The 23,831-nt window shown below is 38.5% G+C and overlaps 1 protein-coding gene across 1 annotated transcript in view; it reads right to left on the minus strand.

Annotated features, from left to right (window-relative positions):
* Window positions 1-23,024, minus strand: part of ppfibp2a (PPFIA binding protein 2a) — a 29,851-nt gene extending 6,827 nt beyond the window's left edge. The window contains exons 1-18 of the mRNA XM_052531070.1: window positions 22,922-23,024; window positions 21,707-21,820; window positions 19,691-19,822; window positions 15,645-15,800; window positions 10,149-10,241; window positions 9,870-9,981; window positions 8,516-8,577; window positions 8,183-8,258; window positions 7,836-7,933; window positions 7,654-7,721; window positions 7,532-7,574; window positions 6,975-7,104; window positions 5,561-5,693; window positions 5,313-5,432; window positions 5,043-5,190; window positions 4,047-4,158; window positions 3,799-3,887; window positions 3,570-3,692 (exon numbers count right to left, since the gene is read on the minus strand). Of these exons, the coding sequence (XP_052387030.1) occupies window positions 3,570-3,692; window positions 3,799-3,887; window positions 4,047-4,158; window positions 5,043-5,190; window positions 5,313-5,432; window positions 5,561-5,693; window positions 6,975-7,104; window positions 7,532-7,574; window positions 7,654-7,721; window positions 7,836-7,933; window positions 8,183-8,258; window positions 8,516-8,577; window positions 9,870-9,981; window positions 10,149-10,241; window positions 15,645-15,800; window positions 19,691-19,822; window positions 21,707-21,718 (1,707 nt within the window). The 5' untranslated portion in view covers window positions 21,719-21,820; window positions 22,922-23,024. The remainder of the gene's footprint in view (window positions 1-3,569; window positions 3,693-3,798; window positions 3,888-4,046; window positions 4,159-5,042; window positions 5,191-5,312; window positions 5,433-5,560; window positions 5,694-6,974; window positions 7,105-7,531; window positions 7,575-7,653; window positions 7,722-7,835; window positions 7,934-8,182; window positions 8,259-8,515; window positions 8,578-9,869; window positions 9,982-10,148; window positions 10,242-15,644; window positions 15,801-19,690; window positions 19,823-21,706; window positions 21,821-22,921) is intronic.
* Between the last annotated feature and the right edge of the window lie 807 nt (window positions 23,025-23,831).

The raw sequence follows: 23,831 nt of genomic DNA on the forward strand, positions 1-23,831 counted from the left end.
GCGTCAATCAGGGTTCTCCCCTCCGGGGCAGCACTCCTGCTGCAGAGTTGCGAACCCCCTACGGAGGCTGGGAGAACCCTCAGAGGCAAAAAAAAAAAAAAAAACGTGCCTCCATAAACCCGCAATGGGGGACTCCCCCTTCCGGTGCAGCAGAGCCGCAGCTCCCTTCGGATGCAGCGGGAGTCCCTCCAACAGTCGCGTCTCTTTCCCTTCTCAGCATCGGACTAGGGCTCCTCTTCCGGTGCAGCAGACCCACAGCTCCCTTCGGTCGCAGTGTGAACCCCCCATCTGAGTTATGTTGCATGCTCAACGATGGCTAGGGATCTCCCTCCCGATGGGGTACAGCCGCTGGCTCCCTTCGGTTGCATTAGGAGCCCTTCATCCGACGCGCCAAACCGCGGCTCGAATCTCATTGCCTATTCAGCATCTGACGGGGCTCTCCCTTCTGGTGCAGCAGACCCACGGCTCCCTTCGGTTGCAGTGTGAACCCCCCGTCCGAGTTATGTTGCATACTCTATGGCGGCCAGGGATCTCCCTCCCGATGGGATACAGTCGCTGGCTCCCTTCAGTCGCAGTGAGAGCCCTCCATCAGATGCAACAAACTGCGCCTCGTACTCAGCCGCAAGAGGGACTCTCCCTTCCGGTGCAGCAGAGCCGCAGCTCCCTTCGGAGGCAGCAAGAGTCCCTCATTTCTTGATATCAGGCATCGTGCTCCTCCCATAAGCGGCACGGAGGGCTCGCTGGTAAGACGTTGCGAGCCGCAGCTCTCGTCGAACACTGCACGGGCTCTCCCGGTCGCTCTGCATTTTCTTCCCAACACGCATATTTTGGGGGGCGACTAAATTTTAGCTCTCTGGCTGCTGTCCTATGTCTTTAAGCTTCTTTTGGGGAGTTATTTGGGTTCGGGCTATGCTCCGGGCCCGGACCCCTCCCCCAGGACAGCACGCCAAAATATGCCTACTATTTGCCTTCAGATTAGATGTAAGGGTGAACTCGTGAAATGTGGTTTTATTAACAAAGTTCGGGAGAAGCACGATCAGATAATCATCCAATTTGGCACAGGTTCATCTCGTTTAGCTAATAATCTTAAATAGCACGCAAGCGTATATATATCCAGTCTTCCTACCTCCTGTCCCACGACAGTTTTTCGGCAACCCTCCTCCACCCCAACTCCTCACTTCTAATCTATTTATCCCAAATTAGGGATAGGGGGAGTTATTTGGGTTCGGGCTATGCTCCGGGCCCGGACCCCTCCCCCAGGACAGCACGCCAAAATATGCCTACTATTTGCCTTCAGATTAGATGTAAGGGTGAACTCGTGAATTGAAACATTTCATCATCTCGAGCCTCAATGTTCATATAACGTTCTCCTAATGTGGCTGAGAGAATGTTCTTTTTTGTCTTGAAACATTGTCACATTGTTTTACTGACAACATTTTATAATCTGTTTCCTCAACAACATTCTCAAAATATCCACAAAATGTGGCGGATAAAACTTTCTATGTTCCATCACATTAGAACAATGTTTCATTGAAACTTTTTATCACCTCAAGCCTCAATGTTGTTCTTGTAACGTTCTACTAATGTGGTTTGAGAGAATTTTCTTCCTTTTGTTATCTTGAAACATTGTCACAATGTTTTATTGACAATATTTTATAATCTGTTACCTCAACAACATCCTCCAAATGTTGCAGATAAAATGTTCTATCTTTGTTTGACTGTCACATTGGAAAAATGTTTTAAACAAAACATTTGATCACCTCAAGTGTCAATGATGTTCTTAAAGAATTCTGCTAATGTGGCAGAGAGAATGTTCTACTTTTGTTGTCTAGAAACATTGTGCCAATATGTTTTTGGAAACCTCTAATAATCTGTTACCTCGACAACATCCTCAAAATGTTGTGAATAAAATATTTGATCTTTGTTAAACCGTCACATTAAAACATTTCATGACCTCAAGCCTCTATGATGTTCGTATAACGTTCTACTAATATGGCTGAGAGAAAGTTCTTCATTTGTTGTCTTGAAACATTGTCCCAATGTGTTTATGTGAACATTTTATAATTTGTTACCTCAACAACATCCTCAAAATGTTGCGGATAAAATATTTGATCTTTGTTAAACCGTCACATTAAAACATTTCATGACCTCAAGCCTCAATGATGTTTCTTAGAACATTCTACTAATGTGGCTGAGAGAATGTTCTTCATTTGTTATCTTGAAACATTGTGCCAATGTGTTTTTGATAACATTTTATATTATTTTACCTCAACAACATCCTCAGAACATCCTCAAAATGTTGCAGGAATAATGTTCTAGCTTTGTTTTCACTTAACGTTATAGGAACTTTTTTTAAATTATTATTATAAACATTCTTAGAACATATTTTACGTAATGTTAGGCAAAGTTATGAGAATGTTCCCTGCTAGCTGGGCCTACATCACCACATGTTGTTTGGGAGGGTTTCAAGAAAGATTCTCCTAGCTCATCCAAAAAAAAAAAAAAAAAACTAAAGCATATTCAGTTATCAGACATGACTGGCATCTATGGTGAGATGAAACAAATTAGCTTTTTAGCAGCAAACACTCAAGATGAGTTTGGTCAACACAGAAATAAAAAGTACCCTATGTGTACAATTAAATATACTGTTGTATTTTTGATGTTGTGGGCCTATATTTCTGCTGGAGGTCCTGAACATCTTGTTTAGATACATGGCATCATGGATTCTATCAAATACCAACAGATATCAAATACCAACAGAAAATCAGTAAGTGACTGAATCTGTTAGAAATCTTAAAATAGGCCATGTTTGGATCTTCCAACCGTACAATAATCTAAACACAAACCTCAAAAACAACACAGAAATGGGTCACTTTAGCGAAGTCGGCAGCAGGAGAGAGAATTAGGAGAGGAACGGTGAGTGAGTGGTTTGGACGGAAATAATCAACACATGTCTTGTTTCAGTAATTGGCGTGGAGAGAGTATGTAACGCCAGAAGAAACAGGATTAGGTGAGAGAGAGAAGGACTGCTGGTGAGTGAACCTGACCCGGAAAAAGTAACCCAGGAGTGATACCGATAGCATGTTTATATTGGTGTGAGACAAAGTGACCAGTTAAAGTGTATTTAAATAATAAAGTTATCGTCAGCAGTCAAAGCTGATGAATTCTCAAGATTCACAAAAATCCACCGCCTGCTCCATCATATCAAGATGGAGCCTCTACTCCCTGGGACTCCGCCCCTAGCTCAACAGGATGTCTGCTCCCTGATTCAAGTTCCCAGTGATGTAAACTGCTCTGAGTGAGAGGAGTTTCTTCTGAGCCGATAATGTTGACCCATACAAGGTTTTTTTTTTTTTTTTTTTTTGGCTACTGCTAAAAATATACCCCAACGTCTTAAGCCTGATTTTATGGTCCAGGGTCGCATATGTAAATTTATGTTTTGAATTTATGAGCATATATTTACATAGATTACACTTGCATATGTTTGTGCTGATGTAAGTATCCCATATAATTCTGCATGCCTGCAGTAGAGCTGAAATTATTAATTTTGAATAGGCAATTTGTCTTACCTCATCCCCTGGCCTGCGTCTCAAGCAGTTTGGGTTAAATTTGTTAACGTGGAGGACATGGATGGCACATTTAATGCTCAGATGATGGAGTTGACTGGTGACTTTCAGGAATAAGAGATCATTCTGTTGGAAAAGAACATTAATTTCTAAAGCAGTTAAATATGTGCATTTGAAAAATATTGTTACATTGCATTTTTAACACGGGGTAGGAGGAAACTTTTGATCTTACCACTGTTAGGTACTGTAGCATGCGGCCATCAACCTTGCTTTCATAGAACTGATCTTTGTACTGTGGTAAACCGATGTCATCAAGCCAGTCTGCAGATGGAAAATGGGGCAGTGGAAACATTTTGGCAGAAAACATGTCCTTATTTCAATACTGAAATATGTAATTTCACAGAACTAAATCCTAAAACTTTAATGATCCCTTTTTGCTTTTCTTCGGGAAGTGAAAATCTAAATTTTCTGAGTACATACGTGTAACCCAGATGTGATCCAGTTCTGAAGATTTCTCCATTGTCTTGTTACTAAAAGCTCTGAGAGCCAGTTGCAGCTTTTTTCTGTGCAGAGGATGTTTAATACAAATCTCCTGTTGAAAACAGAACATTAGAGTCACCGGAACTGTACCATTTCTGTGAGACTTTCATGCACACCAGCATATTTTGTGTGGTTGATTTTAGATTTTAAATGGCACATTATACACCTTCTCATTCAAAGAGTTTTCTTTATTTTCATGACTATGAAAATTGTAGAGTCACACTGAAGGCATCAAGGGCTATCTGTCCAAGAAGGAGAGTGATGGGGTGCTGCGCCAGATGACCTGGCCTCCACAGGAATCTCCTTCAAGATTGTTGTAAGACCATTTCAGGTGACTACCTCTTGAAGCTCATCAAGAGAATGCCAAGAGTGTGCAAAGCAGTAATCAAAGCAAAAGGTGGCTACTTTGAAGAACCTAGAATATGACATATTTTCAGTTGTTTCACATTTTTTTTTATGTATATAATTCCATATGTGTTAATTCATAGTTTTGATGCCTTCAGTGTGAATCTACAATTTTCATAGTCATGAAAATAAAGAAAACTCTTTGAATGAGAAGGTGTGTCCAAACTTTAGGTCTGTACTGTGTATATACATACATACATATATATATATATATATATATATATATATATATATATATATATATATATATATATACTGTATACATACACACACACACACACATATATACATACACAATCGATAGATATGGTTGATAATTTTACATTGTTGTATTGTGTTGTTCAGTTTTCATTATGACAGCTTTGCTGATATTATTGTTGGAGAGTGCAAGATTTATCATCTTGCTAACAAACATTTTCCAAGCAGATTACCCTGTTACTAATACAATCCATAGTGACAGACCAATTTAAAATTGAAAGGTGGCAGAAAACAGCTACATAACCAAAATAAAATTATACTAGTAAAAATTACCTTCTCAAGGTCCCGTGGAGTGGCAGAGAGAAGGGTTTGTCCACTGTCCACCCACTGACGGGCCAAACTGACATACTGCCCCAAACCACTGTCCTCCAGCCAACCACACACCTGCTCTGTCGTCCACTTAGAGAAAGATGTGTGTGCACTAACAATAAGAAGATAATAACATCATTAGAGCAATTACATTTATTTGTTATATGAAGGAGGTATTACCCCTCCAAAGTCTATTGCGCCTCTGGCCCTGTCCGTTCATGAAGGGAACTTTACCGGGATGAGCGTCCAGAATCAGGGGCCCGTGTTAGACGAGGCCCAGCTGTGGCCCTGAAGCCTCCTCTCTTGAACTGAATGGGCTCAATGTCATCTGAAAGCACACCTGGCCTCTTCATCCTCAAAACAAACACACCCTGTCAGATGTTTGGTTTACACTGGTTTCACTTAGAAACAGGGAAGACGCAAGTAATTGTACCATTTTCATAATTCAATTTTGTAATTGCCCTTCGTCATAATCAACTCACTTTCCCCAAAGTTTGCGTATGCTGCTATTTTTGATGTTTTCTTGTAACACGGGAGACTGCTGGCCAGAGTCGACTCCTGAAGACACTGAAGAAAGATCAGAACTGGTTGTGTCCTTTATTTTCTCTGTAATTCCTGTGGGGGACACACATGCAGTAAGCAATTAAATAAATAAAAATACTAAGTATAAATAATAATAATAATAATAATAATAATAATAATAATAATAATAATAATAATAATAATAATAATAAATTATGGAATTTTCCTTTATTATCAGTTATTTATGAATTTTATAGCTGGATGTTATTTTTGTGCATATCTTGAACAAGCAATAATAGCATGTGTTTTTTAGACTGGAAATGTTTTTACAAAGACAAGGTAGTAGAGTGATGAATCCTATGTTAACATCTGTAATGTTAGAGTGAAGTGTTATGGTTATACTTTTGTAATAGCGTAACAATTGGATATTTAATTGCAGTACTGCATGCTTGACCGCAATGGCTTTAACTAAAAGAGCATTACTGTCAACATTTTTTCCATTCCTTTTTACAAACTAAGAGATGGATTTAATTTATTTTATACAGTAATACAGAAAACCATAGTAGTGGTGAATAAACTGGAATATTCCTGTAAATACAGTCAACGTGTCTTTTTAAAATTTAACACAGTGAGTAAAAGGAATTAAATGAGGGAGAGATTTGATTGTGGCATTCAGCCCTATTACACAGTTTTAATTTTAGCTATGATATACACATGAATTGGCATGCAATTACAAAAGACAAATCTTTTTTTTTTTTTTTTTAGCTAATTTTTATAAATTAAAATAAATTAAATTTAAGCAGCTGTGCTAATGGAGCAGCAGAGACTAACGGAACAGGTTTTCAAAGGCCAGTCTCTAGTCTCCCTGCCTGTCAAAGCATGTTTGGGCATCTGGCAATGATTTGCCTCCCTTCAGTCAAGCTTCAGTTACAGGGTGGGTCCTGAAAAACAGGTGGGGCCCATATGATAGCTCTTGCTCCTGATGAAGATCCTTTCATTAGAGTCTATTAAAGGCACAGGGTTTCAGGAATGATAGAAGTGGTTTTGCTCCAAAATAAGGGTGGAGGAAAGAAATACATTCAAACTTTAAAATTCACCAGAGATGGGTACTTAAACTACTTGAAACTACTTAAAATATGTTTCAAGACATAGTACCAGCTCTAATAAAAGTTGCATAAAAAGTCAAAATAGTCATTCAGGTTGACTTTTATAAGACAGTAATTTGCTTGAAAAAGCTCCAGCATGGAACTGACTTTATGGTAATAGTCAAATTAAGATGATCTGTTCTCTGACATTTTTTTCCCATCATCAACAGGTTGATACTGCTTTATTATGAAAGGCTTAAAATAATCAGCATCATACTAAGAATCATACTAAGGTTGATGTCTCCATCCTTGTTTTCTGGGGTCCTCTGGTCTGATATGTCACTCATATCACGCTCTCTCTTCTCTGGGTGACTCAGCATTGTTGGGAGGGTCAGATGTCTATTATCAGCAGGTTGACTCTATAAAAATGGGTGAGAAGTGAAGTGTAGGTAATGTTGTCTGTTGTAGACGTTTAGCATGTTTAATCTTCAAAAGTCTCCTATTATAACATCAGCATTACATCACTGCCAGCAACAACATGGTCATGATTTCAGTCATTCCAACTTATTTAGTTTTAATTCAACTAGAAGATTAAGAGTAAATATAGTGATGACAGATTAATAACTTAAGATGAGGATTTCTATATTCCTCTGAAAGAACAGGCTCTACCAGTTTCCCATCAACAGCCTGAAAAAAAGAGTGAATCACTGGAAGGAACCTTGGCATGTCAACATAATTTAGGGTTTAAAAAAATCCTTGCAAAGCACACACACAGACCATTAAGAAATAATTCTTTATCAACAGCTCAACAGCTGTAAATAAATTAGATTGGTTGTTTGGTCAAACCTTTTGTGCTGAGCTGCCTTTAAAGTCTTCCACACTCACGGACCTGAGTAAAACAGTGTTAATAATTATATGTCACATGTAATTTTCCGGTTGAAATGTGGAGGATGTACAGATTATGTTACCTGGAGTTTTCATCTTTCTGAGAAGAAACTGAAGATGACAGTAGAGGTGTTGAGCTACTAAAGGTCAACTTTACCAGAGGATAAAAAGGGGAAAGAAAAAATCAGAAATGGTTCAGGAAATTATGAATCAACAGTCACTTACACTTATGAACCTACACACACCCACACACACATACACACACCTCAGAGTGAGATTTGTGTATTACAGTCTTCGTCTTTACAGTCTCGTTCTGCTTTATATCTTCATCGTTGCTGATCTGTACTGATTTGTATTCAGGGCCTGGGGAAGACATCAGTTATACTTACATCTCTATGCTACAGCTTCCTGAAATTAGGTATTTCAAAACCTAATGTTATCATAACTCCCTACAAGTAAGATTTAATTTGATTATCATTTAATCCCATTGCCATTTCCAACAAACAAATCATTCTTCATTTAATGATCAGTTCAAACATCTTAAAATAGTTTTGCTAGGTATATGACCTCTGAATGTCTAATAAAACAGGCAAAAAATTATTTTGAATTTACCTTGAACTAAAGTCATGATGTCATTCGTCTGTCTGAACTGACTCAGGAGGAGAGTGAGCTCTTCTATTCGACGATCCTGAAAAATCATATCGATAAATTTTATAATTTATTTATTATTCAAAAAAAAAAAAAATAATACAGTAAGCTGTAAGTCCAAGTATTTGGCACATGTCTGGGGAAACTGGTTCTGGCTTCATTTCCTCAAACATTCAACACACCTAATTCCATATAAAACAGGGCAGTGTGAGGAACAAAGGGCCCAGTGTGCCCATATATATATATACACACCTTTTTAAGCATTTAAACCATTAAAAAAAGAAAAAGAAAATCTACCTTTACATGATTTGCGGCAATAAGTGAATCCATTCTTGTGTTTAACCTCTGTAGCTCCTGATCTGTTGACAGAAAAAAAAGGAAAAGAAAAAGACAAAGTAAAAAGAGATTTAGCCAATTATATATTTATGTGAAATACGGTACAGCCATGCACAAAACTATTCACGATCTACAAAGTAGATCCTTACAAAGTAGTAACCACAGTCTGGATTTCATAAACCACACAAATGTTTAAGATCTATTATCATGAAAATAATTAAGATTTACAGACATGGAAAAAAGGAATTCCAATGATCTTAAACTTTTCCAAGGAAAGCTAAGTGGAGCAATAAATGCTTATGATTGTTTTTTGTTTTTAATTCACCAGCTCACAGGATGCTATATAAAATACAGATATGAGTTTAAAGGGTCACATAAAACAAGGAGACAACTGAGAAAACAATCAAATACATAAATGGTTTTATGTGCACAGATGAATTCTGCATTAATCTCTCTAGCAATTTGTGTGAGGATGTGCATTATAAACAAGCTTACGTTTGGTGTTGAGTCTCCTTCTGTATATCTCCTCTAATGGTGAGTGAATGGTAGTAAGGAAAAAGAACCATTGTCAGCTACCACAAAACACAGCAAACACATACAGCAATTGCTAATAACTGCTGTTAACATTAGTACATGAATTATATATATATTTCAAAAGCTAATACCAAAATCTAAACAGCAGGGCAGCTAATGGCCAATGTAATGCAGATTAAATTTAAAGGTTAAGTTTGTAACTTATGTGCCACAATAATTGCACCAAAGAGAATTAATTAATTAATACAAGAATAATGACTGTATGCACCAGCAGAGTACTGAGCATATACCATTTGATTGATACCACCATTTGATGAAGAAACTCATTTTTGACCACTAATAAATTATGCTCTATGAAGCTTTCAACATCAGTCATGCTTTTCAGAACTTTGCGGTAGCAGTAGGTCACGCAGTTATGTTTCAATTACTATTTTATGAATACTGCATTTCCAGACATACTGCTATTTACACATAGTAGCTACTGTAGCAAAACTGAATGCATTTGGAATGAATGCATTCCCTAAACACTCTCACTGCCTGTCATTATTTGGGCAAACAACTGATTTTAAAAAAAAGCAGAACTGTTATTTTTGTTACCTAGACAACTTCACACAGTTATAGGACAAATATATCAAATGGATAAATATCGGCCAATCACTAATTAACATGCATTAACATGCACAACTAAATAGACACAGCTGTGAAAAACACAAAGCGCTAAACATTAGTCTTGACTGCATCAGGACAGGCCTTTAGATAGATCTGAGAGAAAAAGCAGTACCTCTTTCTGTGCTGTCTAAAGACACCGGAGCTCTGCAGATCAGTTGAGCCCGTAAACTTTCTATCTCAGAGTTCTTACAGCTCAACAGCTGTTGTAAACTCATGAACTCTGCCTAAGAAAGAAGAAACACTTCATTGTGGTATAGCCAAAAATGTATTTCGGCACTACATTGGAAGCTTGTCAAGTGAACCACAACTTTGGGCCAACATCTGGGCCTTTGTACCATAAGTGAGGACATAGAGGATACAAAGATTATGAATCACATTTGTGTGGCAGTACCTGTGTAACCTTGAGCTTCTGAACATACTGTATCTTCTCCTGTTCCAGCTCGTTAACTCGATGCTTGAGCATCTTGAGCTCCTCATACAGGTTCTGTGTAATAATGCACACACCAAAATAATGTTACCATATTAAAAAAGGAAACAGCAAAATTATATTTTTTGTCAAGTAAATATTTAAATAATGCATTATATTGTAAATTATATGGCATAATGTACATACTAATCTCCCACAATTGTGTTACATTACTGTAATATGGTTTCCATTGTTAAAGGGTTAGTTCACCCAAAAATTAACATTTTGTCATTATTCACTTACCCCCATGTGGTTCCAAACCCATAAAAGATCTGGCCATTTTAGGGACACAAATTACGGTATTTTGGATTAAAATCTGGAGGCTTGAGACTGTACCATAGACTGCCAAGTAAATAACAGTGACAAGGTCCAGGAAAGGTATGAAATGTATGAATGAATTTATGATATTGTCGTCAGAACACTCCATCTGTCATCAGACGTGCAATATGGGTTATATGAAGCAACAGAAACACTTTTTTAAGTGAAGAAAACAAAAATAACGACTTTATTCATTAATTCCTTTGTCAACTGTCTCCTCTGTGTCTCTCAATAGCACCGTATGCTGTTTATACTCTGCTGTGTCATCCGCGCCACAAGGAAAAAACTGGAAATCCTTCTGGCATATCTTAAATTGTGTTCCGAAGACAAACTGAGCTTTTACTACTTTGGAACGACATGGGGTTAAGTGATTAATAAAAACAATTTCCTTTTCCTGGAAAAATACCTTCAGCCTGTCACGTGTATGTTTGGTTTTGTTCTAGTTTTCCTTGTTCCTGTGTTTGACCCAATTTCTTTTGTTCCCATTTTGCCACCAATTGATAGTATCTGTACTTTCTGATTAGTACAGCTGTTTCTGTTCACCCTGATTAATTATTTGTGTTTTTAAGCACTGTGTTTGGGTCAGTTCAGTTGTCTGTTATTGTTGCATTCTATTTGGTTGTTTCATGCATCCTGAGTTTTGTTCAGTAAGTTGTAATACTGCTGTGAATAGATCCAGCTTCAACTACTACTTTTGCAACCAGCTGTAACAGAATAGAGTACTTAAATAGCGAAGATAATCTTCCTCCTCTCACAGGGAAACCAGTCTCTAGAGAGGCACACACAGGACTTTTTTTGGACCTTTGTCATCTTGTCCCTTATGATGATGTCTGCCTGTGTGTGCGTTATTCCACACATGTCTCAACGCAAAAACAAGACTGCGCTTTCCCAGAAACAAGCCTCTAAGGACTTTCATGGAGTACATGGAGTAGGTGCTCCTCCGCAATGGTTTCCCCCTTCCATATTGGGGAAGCTGTGGCTTAATGGTTAGAGAGTTTGACTACTATCACTAAGGTTGTGGGTTCGAGTCTCAGACCGGCAATACCACGACTGAGGTGCACTTGAGCAAGGCAGTGAACCCCCAACTGCTCCCTGGGTGCTGCAGCATAAATGGCTGCCCACTGCTCCGGGTGTGTGTGTTTACTGCTGTGTGTGTGCACTGCGTTGCAGAGCACGAATTCTGAGTATGGGTGACCATATTTGGCTGTATGTCACATCAATATCTGTGAGTGTTAGAAGGAGGTTAGCACTCAAGCCGCTGCCACCAGCCCAGCACCAGCAATGCCTGAGTCCACCACAGACCATGAGGCTGAGTCACAGATCGCCTCGGAGTAAATATTTCCCTGCATATAGTCAGTGCCACCAAGCACTAGAGTCTGCCCTGAATCTCTTATGTGTCTGCTAGATCTGCTCAGTCCTGAATCTCCTGTCTCTGTTGGTTCCGCCTAGCCCTGCATCTCCTGTGTGTCTGCTGGATCCACCCAGCATTAAATCTTTGCTGGCTCTGCCTAGCCCTGTATCTCCTGTATCACTGGTGTTTCCAACCAGCCCTGAATCTCCTGTGTGTCTGATTGTTCCAATAAGCCCTAAATCTCTTAAAATCTCAATAATATCACGTGCTTTCTCGGCTCTGTTTTTTTTTTTTTTTTTTTTTTTTTTTTTAGTTTTCCTTGTTCCTGTGTTCAACCCAGATTCTTTTGTTTCCATTTTCCCGCCATCTGTTAGTTTCTATAGTTTCGCATAAGTTCACACCTGTTTCAGTTCACCAATAATTAGTTCTCTGTGTATGCATTCATGCATCCTGAGAGTCTAGATCCAACCCTAACACGTCTTAATTAGCTGGTTAAGGTGTGTTTAATTAAATTAGGGCTGGAGCTGAACTTTGCAGGAAGGTGGATCTCCAGGAACAGGATTGGGCACCATTGCGTTAAACATTAGAAAGGGTTAAGCAATAGATTATTTATTTTTATCATTATTATTATTTTTAAGAAATGTTAACATAAACATATCTAAAAAACTACATACAGATAATATGTTCTGGAATAAAACTGACATTCAAATCTTCAGAAAGAAAAACGTTTATGCACTACCAATAAGTCCAGGCCCACCCAGAACTTAAAAGGCAATTACATAATGTATGCTTCTGTATAAGCTCATTTCAGCTTATCTGAAATTAACTAGTCAAAAATGCAACATCTGAAATGCATTTCTTTCTAAATATGGTTTACAAAATGTTCAAATGGTCAAACATAAATGGAAAAATAATTCCAGAACAAAAGTTCAGAAAAAGTGGGTGGTCACTGGTCAGCTCTATTCGACCTCATATTAAACTAACATAGTATATCAATAACCTTCATCTGTCAATTTTTTTTTTTTTTTAATTGTGTGGATCATTTTGTCCCACATAGGAATGAATGTCATTTACACACATTCTGATATATTTCAAATGTTTGTTTATTTTAATTTTGATAATTATAACTGACAACCAAGGAAAATCGCAAATTCAGTATCTCAGAAAATTTGACTATTACTTAAGACCGATACAAAGACAGGATTTTTTGAAATCTCGGCCAACTGAAAAGTATAAACGTTGAAAAGTATGAGCATGTACAGCACTCAATACTTAGTTGGGGCTCCTTTGTCTGAATTACTGCATCAATACTGCATGGCATGGAGTCAATCAGTCTGTGGAACTGCCCAGGCTGCTCTGATAGTGGCCTTCAGCTCTTCTGCATTGTTAGGCCTGGCATATCGCATCTTCCTCTTCACAATTACCCATAGATTTTCTATAGGGTTAAGGTCAGGCGAGTTTGCTGGCCAATTAAGAACAGGGATGCCATGGTCCTTAAACCTGGTACTGATAGCTTTGTCACTGTGTGCAGGTGCCAAGTCCTGTTGGAAAATGAAATCTGCATCTCCATAAAGTTGGTCAGCAGCAGGAAGCATGAAGTGCTCTAAAACGTAATGGTTTACAGCTGTGTTGACCTTGGACCTCAGAATACATAGTGGACCAACACCAGCAAATCACTGGCTGTTGAAATTTTACACTGGACCTCAAGCAACATGGATTGTGTGCCTCTCCTCTCTTCCTCCAGACAATGGGACACTGATTTCCAAAGGAAATGCAAAATTTACGTTCATCAGAGAACATTACTTTGGACCACTCAGCAGAAGTCCAGTCCTTTTTGAAGCGAGAGGCTTTTGATGCTGTCTGTTGTTCAAGAATGGCTTGACACAAGGAATGCGACAGCTGAAACCCATGTCTTGCATACATCTGTGCGTAGTGGTTCTTGAAGCACTGACTCCAGCTGCCGTCCACTTTTTGTGAATCTCCCCCACATTTTTAATGGGTTTTGTTGCACAATCCTCTCCAGGGTGCTGTTATCCCCATTGCTTGTACAATTTTTTCTACCACATCTCTTCCTTCCCTTCGCCTCTCTATTAATGTGCTTGGACACAGAGCTCTGTGAACAGCCAGCCTCTTTTGCACTGAAATTTTAAGTCTCGTGCAAGGTGTCAATGGTCGTCTTTTGGACAACTGTCAAGTCAGCAGTCTTCCCCGTGATTTTGTACCCTATAGAACAAGACTGAGAGACAATTTAAAGGCCTTTACATGTGTTTTGAGTTAATAAGCTGATTAGAGTGTGGCACTGTGTGTCTTCAATATTGAACCTTTTCACAATATTCTAATTTTCTGAAATACTGAATTTGGGATTTTCCTTAGTTGTCAGTTAGTATAATCATCAAAATTAATAGAAAAAAAGGAAATATATCAGACTCTGTGTAATGAATGAATATAATACACAAGTTTCACTTTTTGAATGGAATTAGTGAAATAAATCAACTTTTGATGATATTCTAATTACGGCCGGCAGCCATATCACCCTGGAGCCCAAGACCGGTTGCCCACTGAAGCTAAGCAGGGCTGAGCCTGGTCAGTACCTGGATGGGAGACCTCCTGAGAAAACTAGGTTGCTGCTGGAAGAGGTGCTAGTGAGGCCAGCAGGGGGTGCTCACCCTGTGGTCTGTGTGGGTCCTAGCGCCCCAGTGTAGTGATGGGGACACTATACTGTCAATGAGCACCGTCCTTCGGATGAGACGTTAAACCGAGGTCCTGACTCTCTGTGGTCATTAAAAATCCCAGGATGTCTTTCGAAAAGCGTAGAGGTGTGACCTCGGCATCCTGGCTAAATTCGCCCATTGGCCTCTGTCCATCATGGCCTCCTAACAATCCCCATATCCGCTGATTGGCTTCATCATTCTGTCTCCTCTCCACCAGTAAGCTGGTGTGTGGTGGGCGTTCTGGCGCAATATGGCTGCCGTTGCATCATCCAGGTGGATGCTGCACACTGGTGGTGGATGAGGAGATACCCCCTGTCTATGTAAAGCGCTTTGAGTGCCTAGAAAAGCGCTATATAAATGTAAGGAATTATTATTATTATTATATGACCAGCACCTGTATATACACCAAATCTGTAACAATCCAATACCCAGACGAACGGCTGAGAATATCACCAATGTAGAAAAAACTCACATAGACACACACACACGCAGACGCACACACACACACACACACACATTACACACACTCCCATAGGATGCATTATGTTTCATGTTTCTGCTGGCATATGGCTGTCATTTTTTCTTCTTCTTTTTTCCTTTACTTAACACATTTAAATTTGAGTAATATGGTGGAAAACAATGATCTTATATCATCTTTTTTTTTTTTTTTTTTTTACATATATTATATATTTATTTCACTGGTATACATAGACTGTTAATTTATGTTTATGGTCAGTAGATTAAGTTGAAATGTACTTGTAAAGTTACTTGCAGTTAGCAGAATGTCTGTTGAGGGACCATTAAAATAAAGTTTTAGATGATATTTCAAGCAGACTGTCCACTAATACTCACATTGACTGGTAGTTGATATTAAGTTTCATAGTGACCATAATGTCTAAAATCGACAGTCAAAGTGTTACCAATTTAGACACCAATTCATAAGTGTTTTTTTTCAGATTACAGACTGTGACTTTAAAGATCCAAGGGGTGCCTACACTTTCTATTCCACAGTGTTTAAGTGTGTCCAGATCTCTGACCCACCACTGGCTTTGGCTCAGTCAGATAGGCAATCGCTGGCTCACTGCCACAACCTTCTTCTGGGACCATCTCCGCTGGCTTCTCTTGGATCTTACTAGAGATCTCTTGCCGAATCCTACACATCTGCTCCTGAAGCTCACTAATCAGATTCACTACACTCTGTCAGAATGGAATAGTGATAGAGAAGAACAGATAAAAAAAGGTAAGAGAAAGTGGAAAGAATGGATTATGATAGGCAAACATACAGTGGTTTCCTTCCTTTCTGCTTTCTTGAGATTACTTCAATAATTTGATTATAAAATCACCTTTGTGTTTTCTAAATGTAAGTCCTGATGTATCCTTTCCTCATGTCCTTTTCTTTTACCAACCATTATCAATCAAGCATAGCAACATTATATAATATGAATAATAACTATCGGTCAGTGTCATTATACATCAACACTGTTTAGTACCACTACAAATATCAGGTTCATAGTTTAAATATACGTTTCAAATATATTTTGTATATTGCTTTCACAAACTTTCACAAACAGTCACAGGAAGAGGTGTCAATTCTTTAACTCTTAAAAAAAAAAACTCTAATATACTAGATTAAAAGAACATGTCCCCTTAAAATCAAAAGGTTGCACTTTAGAGACCAATTCTCACTGTTAAAGGATTAGTTCCCCCAAAAATGAAAATTATGTCATTATTGACTCTTAAGCTTTCTGACCCTCCACTGAAAATGTATGTACGGTACTGTCCATGTCCAGAAAGGTAATAAAAAAACATCTGGACTGTGTGCAGATGCCATGTAGCGACTGTGAGGCGCTGGGGTGGATGGAGCCTGATGGATCCCCTCAGGAAACGGACACCTAGGTTGTTCCGGCCCATCAACTGTCCAGCTATAGGAGCATGAGAAGTTGGTATAGCTGCCATATAGACTTTGAGTGTGGAAGGAGAGTGGCCCTTGTTCAACAGCTCTTGTCATTAGGACAATATCAGCGATATGTAGCATGTTACTGAGTACTTGAAAATTGTCTCTAAGGTGTCTCTATATATGGGGCTCTAGGCTGTGAGATAGTATTCAGGATGGTCTCTGGGAGATCTACTGATTCTGATTGAGAGGACATAGGTGCAGTGTCCACACCTCAGGCTGAGGGTGCCAAATCATTTTGTTCACCTGAGGGAGGTGGTCCTGCCTCATGGGGAATAAGCCACAGAGCTGCTGTTAGCAGCTGAGACAGCTCTGATATCCAGAGATGGTTCTTCCAGAGTGGGGCCACCAGAAGCACTCTGTGCCAGTGCTTCCTGAATCACCTGATTACCCGGAGGATCAGGGTGATCGGGGAAAAAGCATACAGGAGGAGGTTGAGCAATTTGTGTGCCAATGTGTCCTCCTTAATGTGTTGTTGCACTTCTGCATTCATCTAGGAGCCATAGTTTAACGGAGGCCAGCGAGTAGTGCTGTGCAGGTAAACCTCACTCCCCGATCTCAAGAGACGCACTAGCGACAGACAGACAGACGCGTCCGCCTCCCATGCTGGAGACCTGGGTTCGAGCCTCGCTCGGAGCGAGTGCAAGGAGTGTCAGAGGGGACCCGGGAGAGAGGAGTTACAATAGGACAATCTGCCCTCACACAGAGCTCCCCACCCTGATGCGGATGCATTCATGATGCCACTCATGGGGCGGAATTAGAGGTCTCAACCATTACTGAAGGGGTCTCATTCTGAAGTACCTGAAGTACCTGTGCTGCAGAGGCCATGAGGCCCTGCATCATTTGAAACTTTTTTGAGATGGTAGGAGGCACCAGTTCTGAAGGAAGCCATGAAATTCTCTATAGCTAGTGCACGGTCTGGCGTGACTATCGCCCTCATGTGGACTGAGTCTAAAACTGCCCCCAGGAACGAAGTTCGCTGACTGGGGGACAGAGAGCTCTAGGCAAAAATTATCCTGAGTCCCAGGTGCTCTAAGTGGCCAAGGAGGATGGACATGTGGGCTATTAGCTCAGCCTAAAATGAGCCAGTCATCGAGGTAATTCAGGATATGGATTTATATCTGTCTCAAAGGGGAGAGGGCCTAATCTATGCACTTCGTAAAAGTCCAAAGGGCAGGACCGTGTGTTGATAAGCCACTCACTCAAAGACGAATCTCAAGAATCATCTGTGATGGGGGCTATCTGGATGTTAAATTAAGCATCTTTCAGATCCAGCACAAAGAACCAGTCTCCTGTGTTGATTTGCAAAAGGGTCTGCTTCAGTGCAGTCATTTTGAATGCCCATTTCATGAGGGCACGGTTCAGGCATCTGAGATTGAGGCCACCGTCCTTTTTGGGGATAAGGAAGTAATGCCTGTGGAAGCCTGACTTTGCTTTGAGCTGGTGAAACTGTTTCTATAGCAGAACTGAACGTAGTGCTTCAGGGCACAACCGAGGGCTTTTCAGACTGCAAACCCCTCAACGGCAGGTCAAAACAGCCTTGGTAGCCCTAAGAGCCAGGTCCATAGCACTGTGCAGCTCCTTGAAAGCTGCATCATCAGGTCCTGACTCATCCATGGCCTGGAGGAGTTTGGCCAGAAAGACTTGGAACACAACCATGGAGTGTAGACCTGAGGCAGCCTGCCAAGCAGAGGAATACGTTCGTCCATCGAGAGCAGAAGTCGTCCTGTAGGGTTTGGAGGGTTGAACAACCTTCACTTTCCATCCAATGGCAGTGGGCAGGCAAAGGTTGTTTTCAAACTTGGCTGTTGCCTTATAAAGGTCTTAAAATTTGTCAATTTTTATCAGATGTATTTTATGGAGAATGGGACCCAGGAAATAAAAGAAACAATATAAAGCGACGATCATGACAGTTACTGGGTTGGTTGAATACAATGGAACATTTCAGGATCGTTCATGAACTTTGTTTAATAGCCCACCTAGACTTTAAACAAAACACAATTCTTTTTGAAAGAGATATCTCACTGATATTTCACACAAGCCAAGGTCTCAACTATAGGAGCTTTGTTAAATAAATAAGTAAAATAAATACATTTATTGTACAGGATATTTTGTGTGGGTAAACAAACCAGCTTCCAATGTGGCATTTTAAATATCTTCATCACCTGTGCACTAATCCTTAAAAACATATCAAGTTAACTCACAATTTAATGCATAAAGCTTTCATTAGCTGAGAAAGTTGGCTTTTCTGTTTCAACCAACATGGCTTCATTACCTATAATAACCACAAAACTTTGTCATGCACCAAAAGCAGTAAAAAAAAAAAAAAAAAAACTGCAAAGACAGGGATGACATTTATAACATTTATAAAGTATATACAAATAAATTCAACTGTCAAACAGCTCCTGTAGCATCAGCTAAATGTAATAAAACTAGTTTAAATGATAACCAACAGCATGGTAAACTAGATGGTAAACTGGCCTATCTATAGCAGGTAGAAAGCCAAGACCTTGTGTGTGTGTGCTTGTGTGTGTGCGTGCGTGTGTGTGTGTGTGTGTTAGAGAGAGAGAGAGAGAGGATCCACTGAAATTCTCACGGTTGAATTGGGGCCATTCTTTCACTGTGTGTAGTCCAGCAGTTGTCAGACATCACGCTGAGGTCATTCTTAACACTCTATCCATGCTAAAAACACTCTGGCTGTTCGTCAAAAAGACTAGACTGCTCAAGACCATTACACTGAAATTTGTCCTGCTTGTATTTAATGAGGCACATTATGGTCAAATGAAAGGTACACAGCTGCACAAACACATGCAGCTTAACATTGTAATTTCAGATGGAAGGTATATTTTAGATCAACTAGTTCTGTTTTGCAGTAGTCACTTTGAACAGAGTAATTACCTGAAAAAAGCACTCTGTAAATTAAAAGACACAAGACACAAATTATTTGACATAAGTCCGAATACAGGCTTACACAAGCACACTTTTGTGCCAGTAGCCCTTTGTTTTACATTTAATTTCTTTATAGTAGAGTTTACAAGACTTTGTTTGCAAGGCTCTGATTCAATATATATATACAGCACACAGCCACTGAGTAGTAAGCTTCAGCGGATAAGACATTGAATCAGAGTTTTACCTCAGCTTTATGTTGTCTCTCAGCACTGTTAATGTGTTCCTCCTCCATGTTCCCCAGCTTCTGTTTTAGACAAGACACTTCCCCCATCAATCCTAGCTTCTGTGACACCCGAGAACTCCTGTTCAGAAGCTCCTATGAGAGTCCACACAAATATATAATGTACATGTAAACATAGACAAATAAGAGAAACGAAGGAAATCACAGGCACAGAGTCCGTTCAAAATCTCTGTACTTTGCCGTCCCACAATGGCTAAATATACACAGGTTATGAGGGCTATATTTACCCACTTCTCTCGCAGCGGCTGACATATGAGAGAGAGCTTGAGTGTTCTCATCATAGTGGGAAAAGTGCATAACATGTGAGTATAATAAACAGACAGGGTGTGAAAATGCAGTGATTTAAATATCATGTTATCTCAAATTCCACATCAATGCTAAAAACTAAAATGAAAGAAATTTGTTTTGGCACGTTTGGCACAACATACCTGTGTGAAACAATATTTTCCCAAATGAAGACAATGAAATCCAAATACATATCAGCACCAAGTAATGATCACCTAAATGCTTGCCTGGAATATGCCACCAGCAGCTGCAGCCTTGATTACAATAGACTGACTGAATTGTTTCATTGCAAATCAACTGAATAAGTGGTTGATTTCTTATAATAAAACTTTGAGCTCTCTTTGTGTGTAAAAAGAAGAAGAAAAAACAGCATATTGTCTTCTTTGATCTTGATAATTAAACTCAGACATTGAACAGGAATCTATTTCACGATACAGAAGCCCGAAAAACACTTCAAAATGTAAGTAGCTAGTGCTGAGTTTTATGTGAGCTTTTGAGTCTTTTAAAGACGGCATATGGAAACTATTAGGCCCATGTCATTGGAATTAGAGTTGCCTTTGAAGGCCAAAACCTCAATGACCACAGGCACATGCCCTAAAACGCTTCCCATCTGAACGCTGGAGATTTAATCAACCATAGAGCTTTCAAAGCAAAGGGAAGTTAAACAGAAATATGCAATTAGTTTATGAGGAAAATGAGACTTACAAGCAGCGGTATGTGAATTTTGCCCTTGAAAATGGTATGAATAAGTACAGGAGTCTTACCATGCCTTGAAATATCTTATTTTCATAAATGGTCCTAATGTCTTAAGCAGGTCTACTGAAACACCAAAACAAGACTGTTCTGCTTCTCTCACTTTCTTTCATACTACAAATGTTTTCTTGATTTTTTTTTTTAGCAGAACACATGAATATTTATTTCCCCTTCCCCCTACTCTATCCTTGCCTGACTAATAACAGAAGAAAAAACTGGTTACCTGCTTTCAACTAATTCAATTTCAATGTCCACGTCGATGTCGGCCCTGGAATACCACCGCTACTTAAATATATGAGTTGCCAAGGTGATGTAATGGCCACTCTCCATGGAATCCCACCAAATAATTTCCACACAGATGCCAAATTTCCTTCTCAGGTACATCAGGTGCAGATTCTTATTAATGTGAGCTGGTTCTCTAAAGCAGCTATTTGATTCATTTAAAATAATTTAAAGTTTAAAGACCAAAACTAGAGCAACCAGATTTTTATATTTTCTGAATCGCAAATCTCAGAAGAATGCCCAATCTAAAGTCTCTTTGATATATAGATCTCTAGACATTGCTCAGGTCCCTGGAAATAGACTCACTGTCACACCAACCCTTTTAATGCATGACTGCTTATTTACACATCTACCAAGCCTGTTAAGAAACCGGGCCTTCCCAGTTAGGGTGAAACAATGTAAGCAGGTTTTAGGTTTTAAGCAAGTATAATAGTCATAAACAGCAGATGATTAATGTTGTAAATATTTAAATGTTTCAATGCTCTTAATTATCCTTTGCTTGTTGAATCTGACATAGGCAAATACTTTGTATTTAACATAATTCATCATTGCTTGAAATAGGTTCTACTAAAAATATGAAAATCATCTCAATGATTTATTTTTCTCTTTTTTTCTTTTTTAAATAAATATTACCAATACCTGTTGAAGCATCTCATCTGTAGAGCTGAGCTTGTGTTGATATTCCTCAAGAGAATTATTCAGGTCTCTAATCTTCTCTCCCTGAGCGTCCACCTGATCTGTCAACAAACTCACCTAAGAGACAGGTTTAAATTAAGTGTGTTCGTTTGAGGCATATGATCTTTGTCCACTATCCTTCTAAAGTTTCTTCCAGGTCTGAGAATAAAGTATGAATTACTTACAGTGTAACTAATAACACTCATTATTCTATTCAGAGTTAGAATAAACACACACATATGGAAACATTGCATTATTCATAGTTTCAAACAAATTAAAGAAATCTATATTCTCGTCAACCCAGTTGATCAGGAAGCACCCACATGTACTTACTGTCAAAAAAACCAACAAGCCAGAACAGGACTAATCCGTAAAGTCCTGTCTGTTTCCATGAAACACTGCAATTGTACTGGCTTGGCTATGAACAGCTTTAATTTAAGTTATTTTATGCTAAAAAAAATAAATAAAAAAATCTTCATAGTCTTCATAAAAAGGACATTTATGAACATTATGTTCAGTTTTGTAAGAAATTTGAACAGATCTGTATGCACTGCTAATATAAATTATTCTTTTATTCCTCTTTTATTGTTCACGTCAGATTCCAGAATTTGCAATATCTTCCTGAGAACTATTGTTACTGTAACTTACATTTATTTATTTAAAATGTTTTAAGTTGATGCAGTAAGTGCTTTTAAGTAAGAACCCAGACATTGGATTTGACAAAGTTTGACATGCTAGTAATGGTAAATCCTTTTTGTTCAAGGCACATAGTAGCAGGTAAATTAGATATACATGAGCAGAACTGTACATTTTGCCATGTCTTTTTATATCTGTTATATATGTATAACCTGTTTTAACTTTTGGAAATGAATTCACATTACAAAGTCAGTATGTGATTTACTGTTGTTTTCTCTGCATCTAGTCATGACTGTGCTGTTCATAAAGCTTTATATATAAAAAACATAAATGTATAAATGTAAATGTAATCAATCCATAAATATTATGTTCTATAAACCTAAATATATATATATATATATATATATATATATATATATATATATATATATATATATATATATATATATATATATATATATATATATATATATATATATATATATCATGCTGTCTAGATGCACCTTAACAAATTAATTGTAAGAAATTGTCACCATGTTTTACCTGTAACACAAGAGACTCTTTATCTCCTTCTAGATGAGACAATCACTTCTGGTAGCTCTCACCATTGCCTGAGCCTTTCACATTGACCTGTGGTTCACAGCAGGTTAGAGTTTTGTCAGTCAACAGAGAAAAAAGTTAAACACTATAAATCATGAAGTGTGAGGCCCCCAGCTATCATTACCAATTCGTACAGAAACTGCCTTTTGATAGTATCTCGACATCCTGTGTGATTCAATTTCTTTTAAATATGTCACAGCACTTTAGAAAATCTTCACTATACCCAACCCACCTTGGGTTTTGGAGGAATTTCTTAAGAAGTTTATTTTGATAATTAGTTTTTTGTGCACAAGCTCCATTCAGTTAAAGCTGCTACTCTGTGGAATATGTCAGTGATGTGTGAAATGCACATCTTGTGATTGTACTAACAATAACTGAATCTAAATATCTGCTCTAACCAATAATGTGAAACAGTATTTATTTATATTTATATTTATATTTAAATAATGTTTATTTTTGGTTTTGTAGATGATGAAACCCAGACACATAGGAGAGCATGATTCTTTTGAGATTTATGTAATTTATTTTTAGAAAATAAATGTTTCTGTTGTGTCCTGCCTGTTTACTTCACATTTTGATGCAACAACAGTGTGACTACATGCTTATTTCATTAAAACCATTGATGTCTGTGTTTATCATTGCAGAACTCAAACCAACTTTGGAGTTGTCTGATTTGGAGGGTCATCATTCTTGGTCTTCCCTCTTAAAGGAATAGTTCAAACAAAAAAATAATTTACCGTATTTTCCGGACTATAAGTCACACTTTTTTTCATAGTTTGGCTGGTCCTGCGACTTATAGTCAGGTGCGACTTATTTATCAAAATTAATTTGACATGAATCAAGAGAAATTAAA

This window comes from Carassius gibelio, chromosome A18 (assembly GCF_023724105.1).
Source record: "Carassius gibelio isolate Cgi1373 ecotype wild population from Czech Republic chromosome A18, carGib1.2-hapl.c, whole genome shotgun sequence".
Classification (NCBI taxonomy): Eukaryota; Metazoa; Chordata; class Actinopteri; order Cypriniformes; family Cyprinidae; genus Carassius; species Carassius gibelio.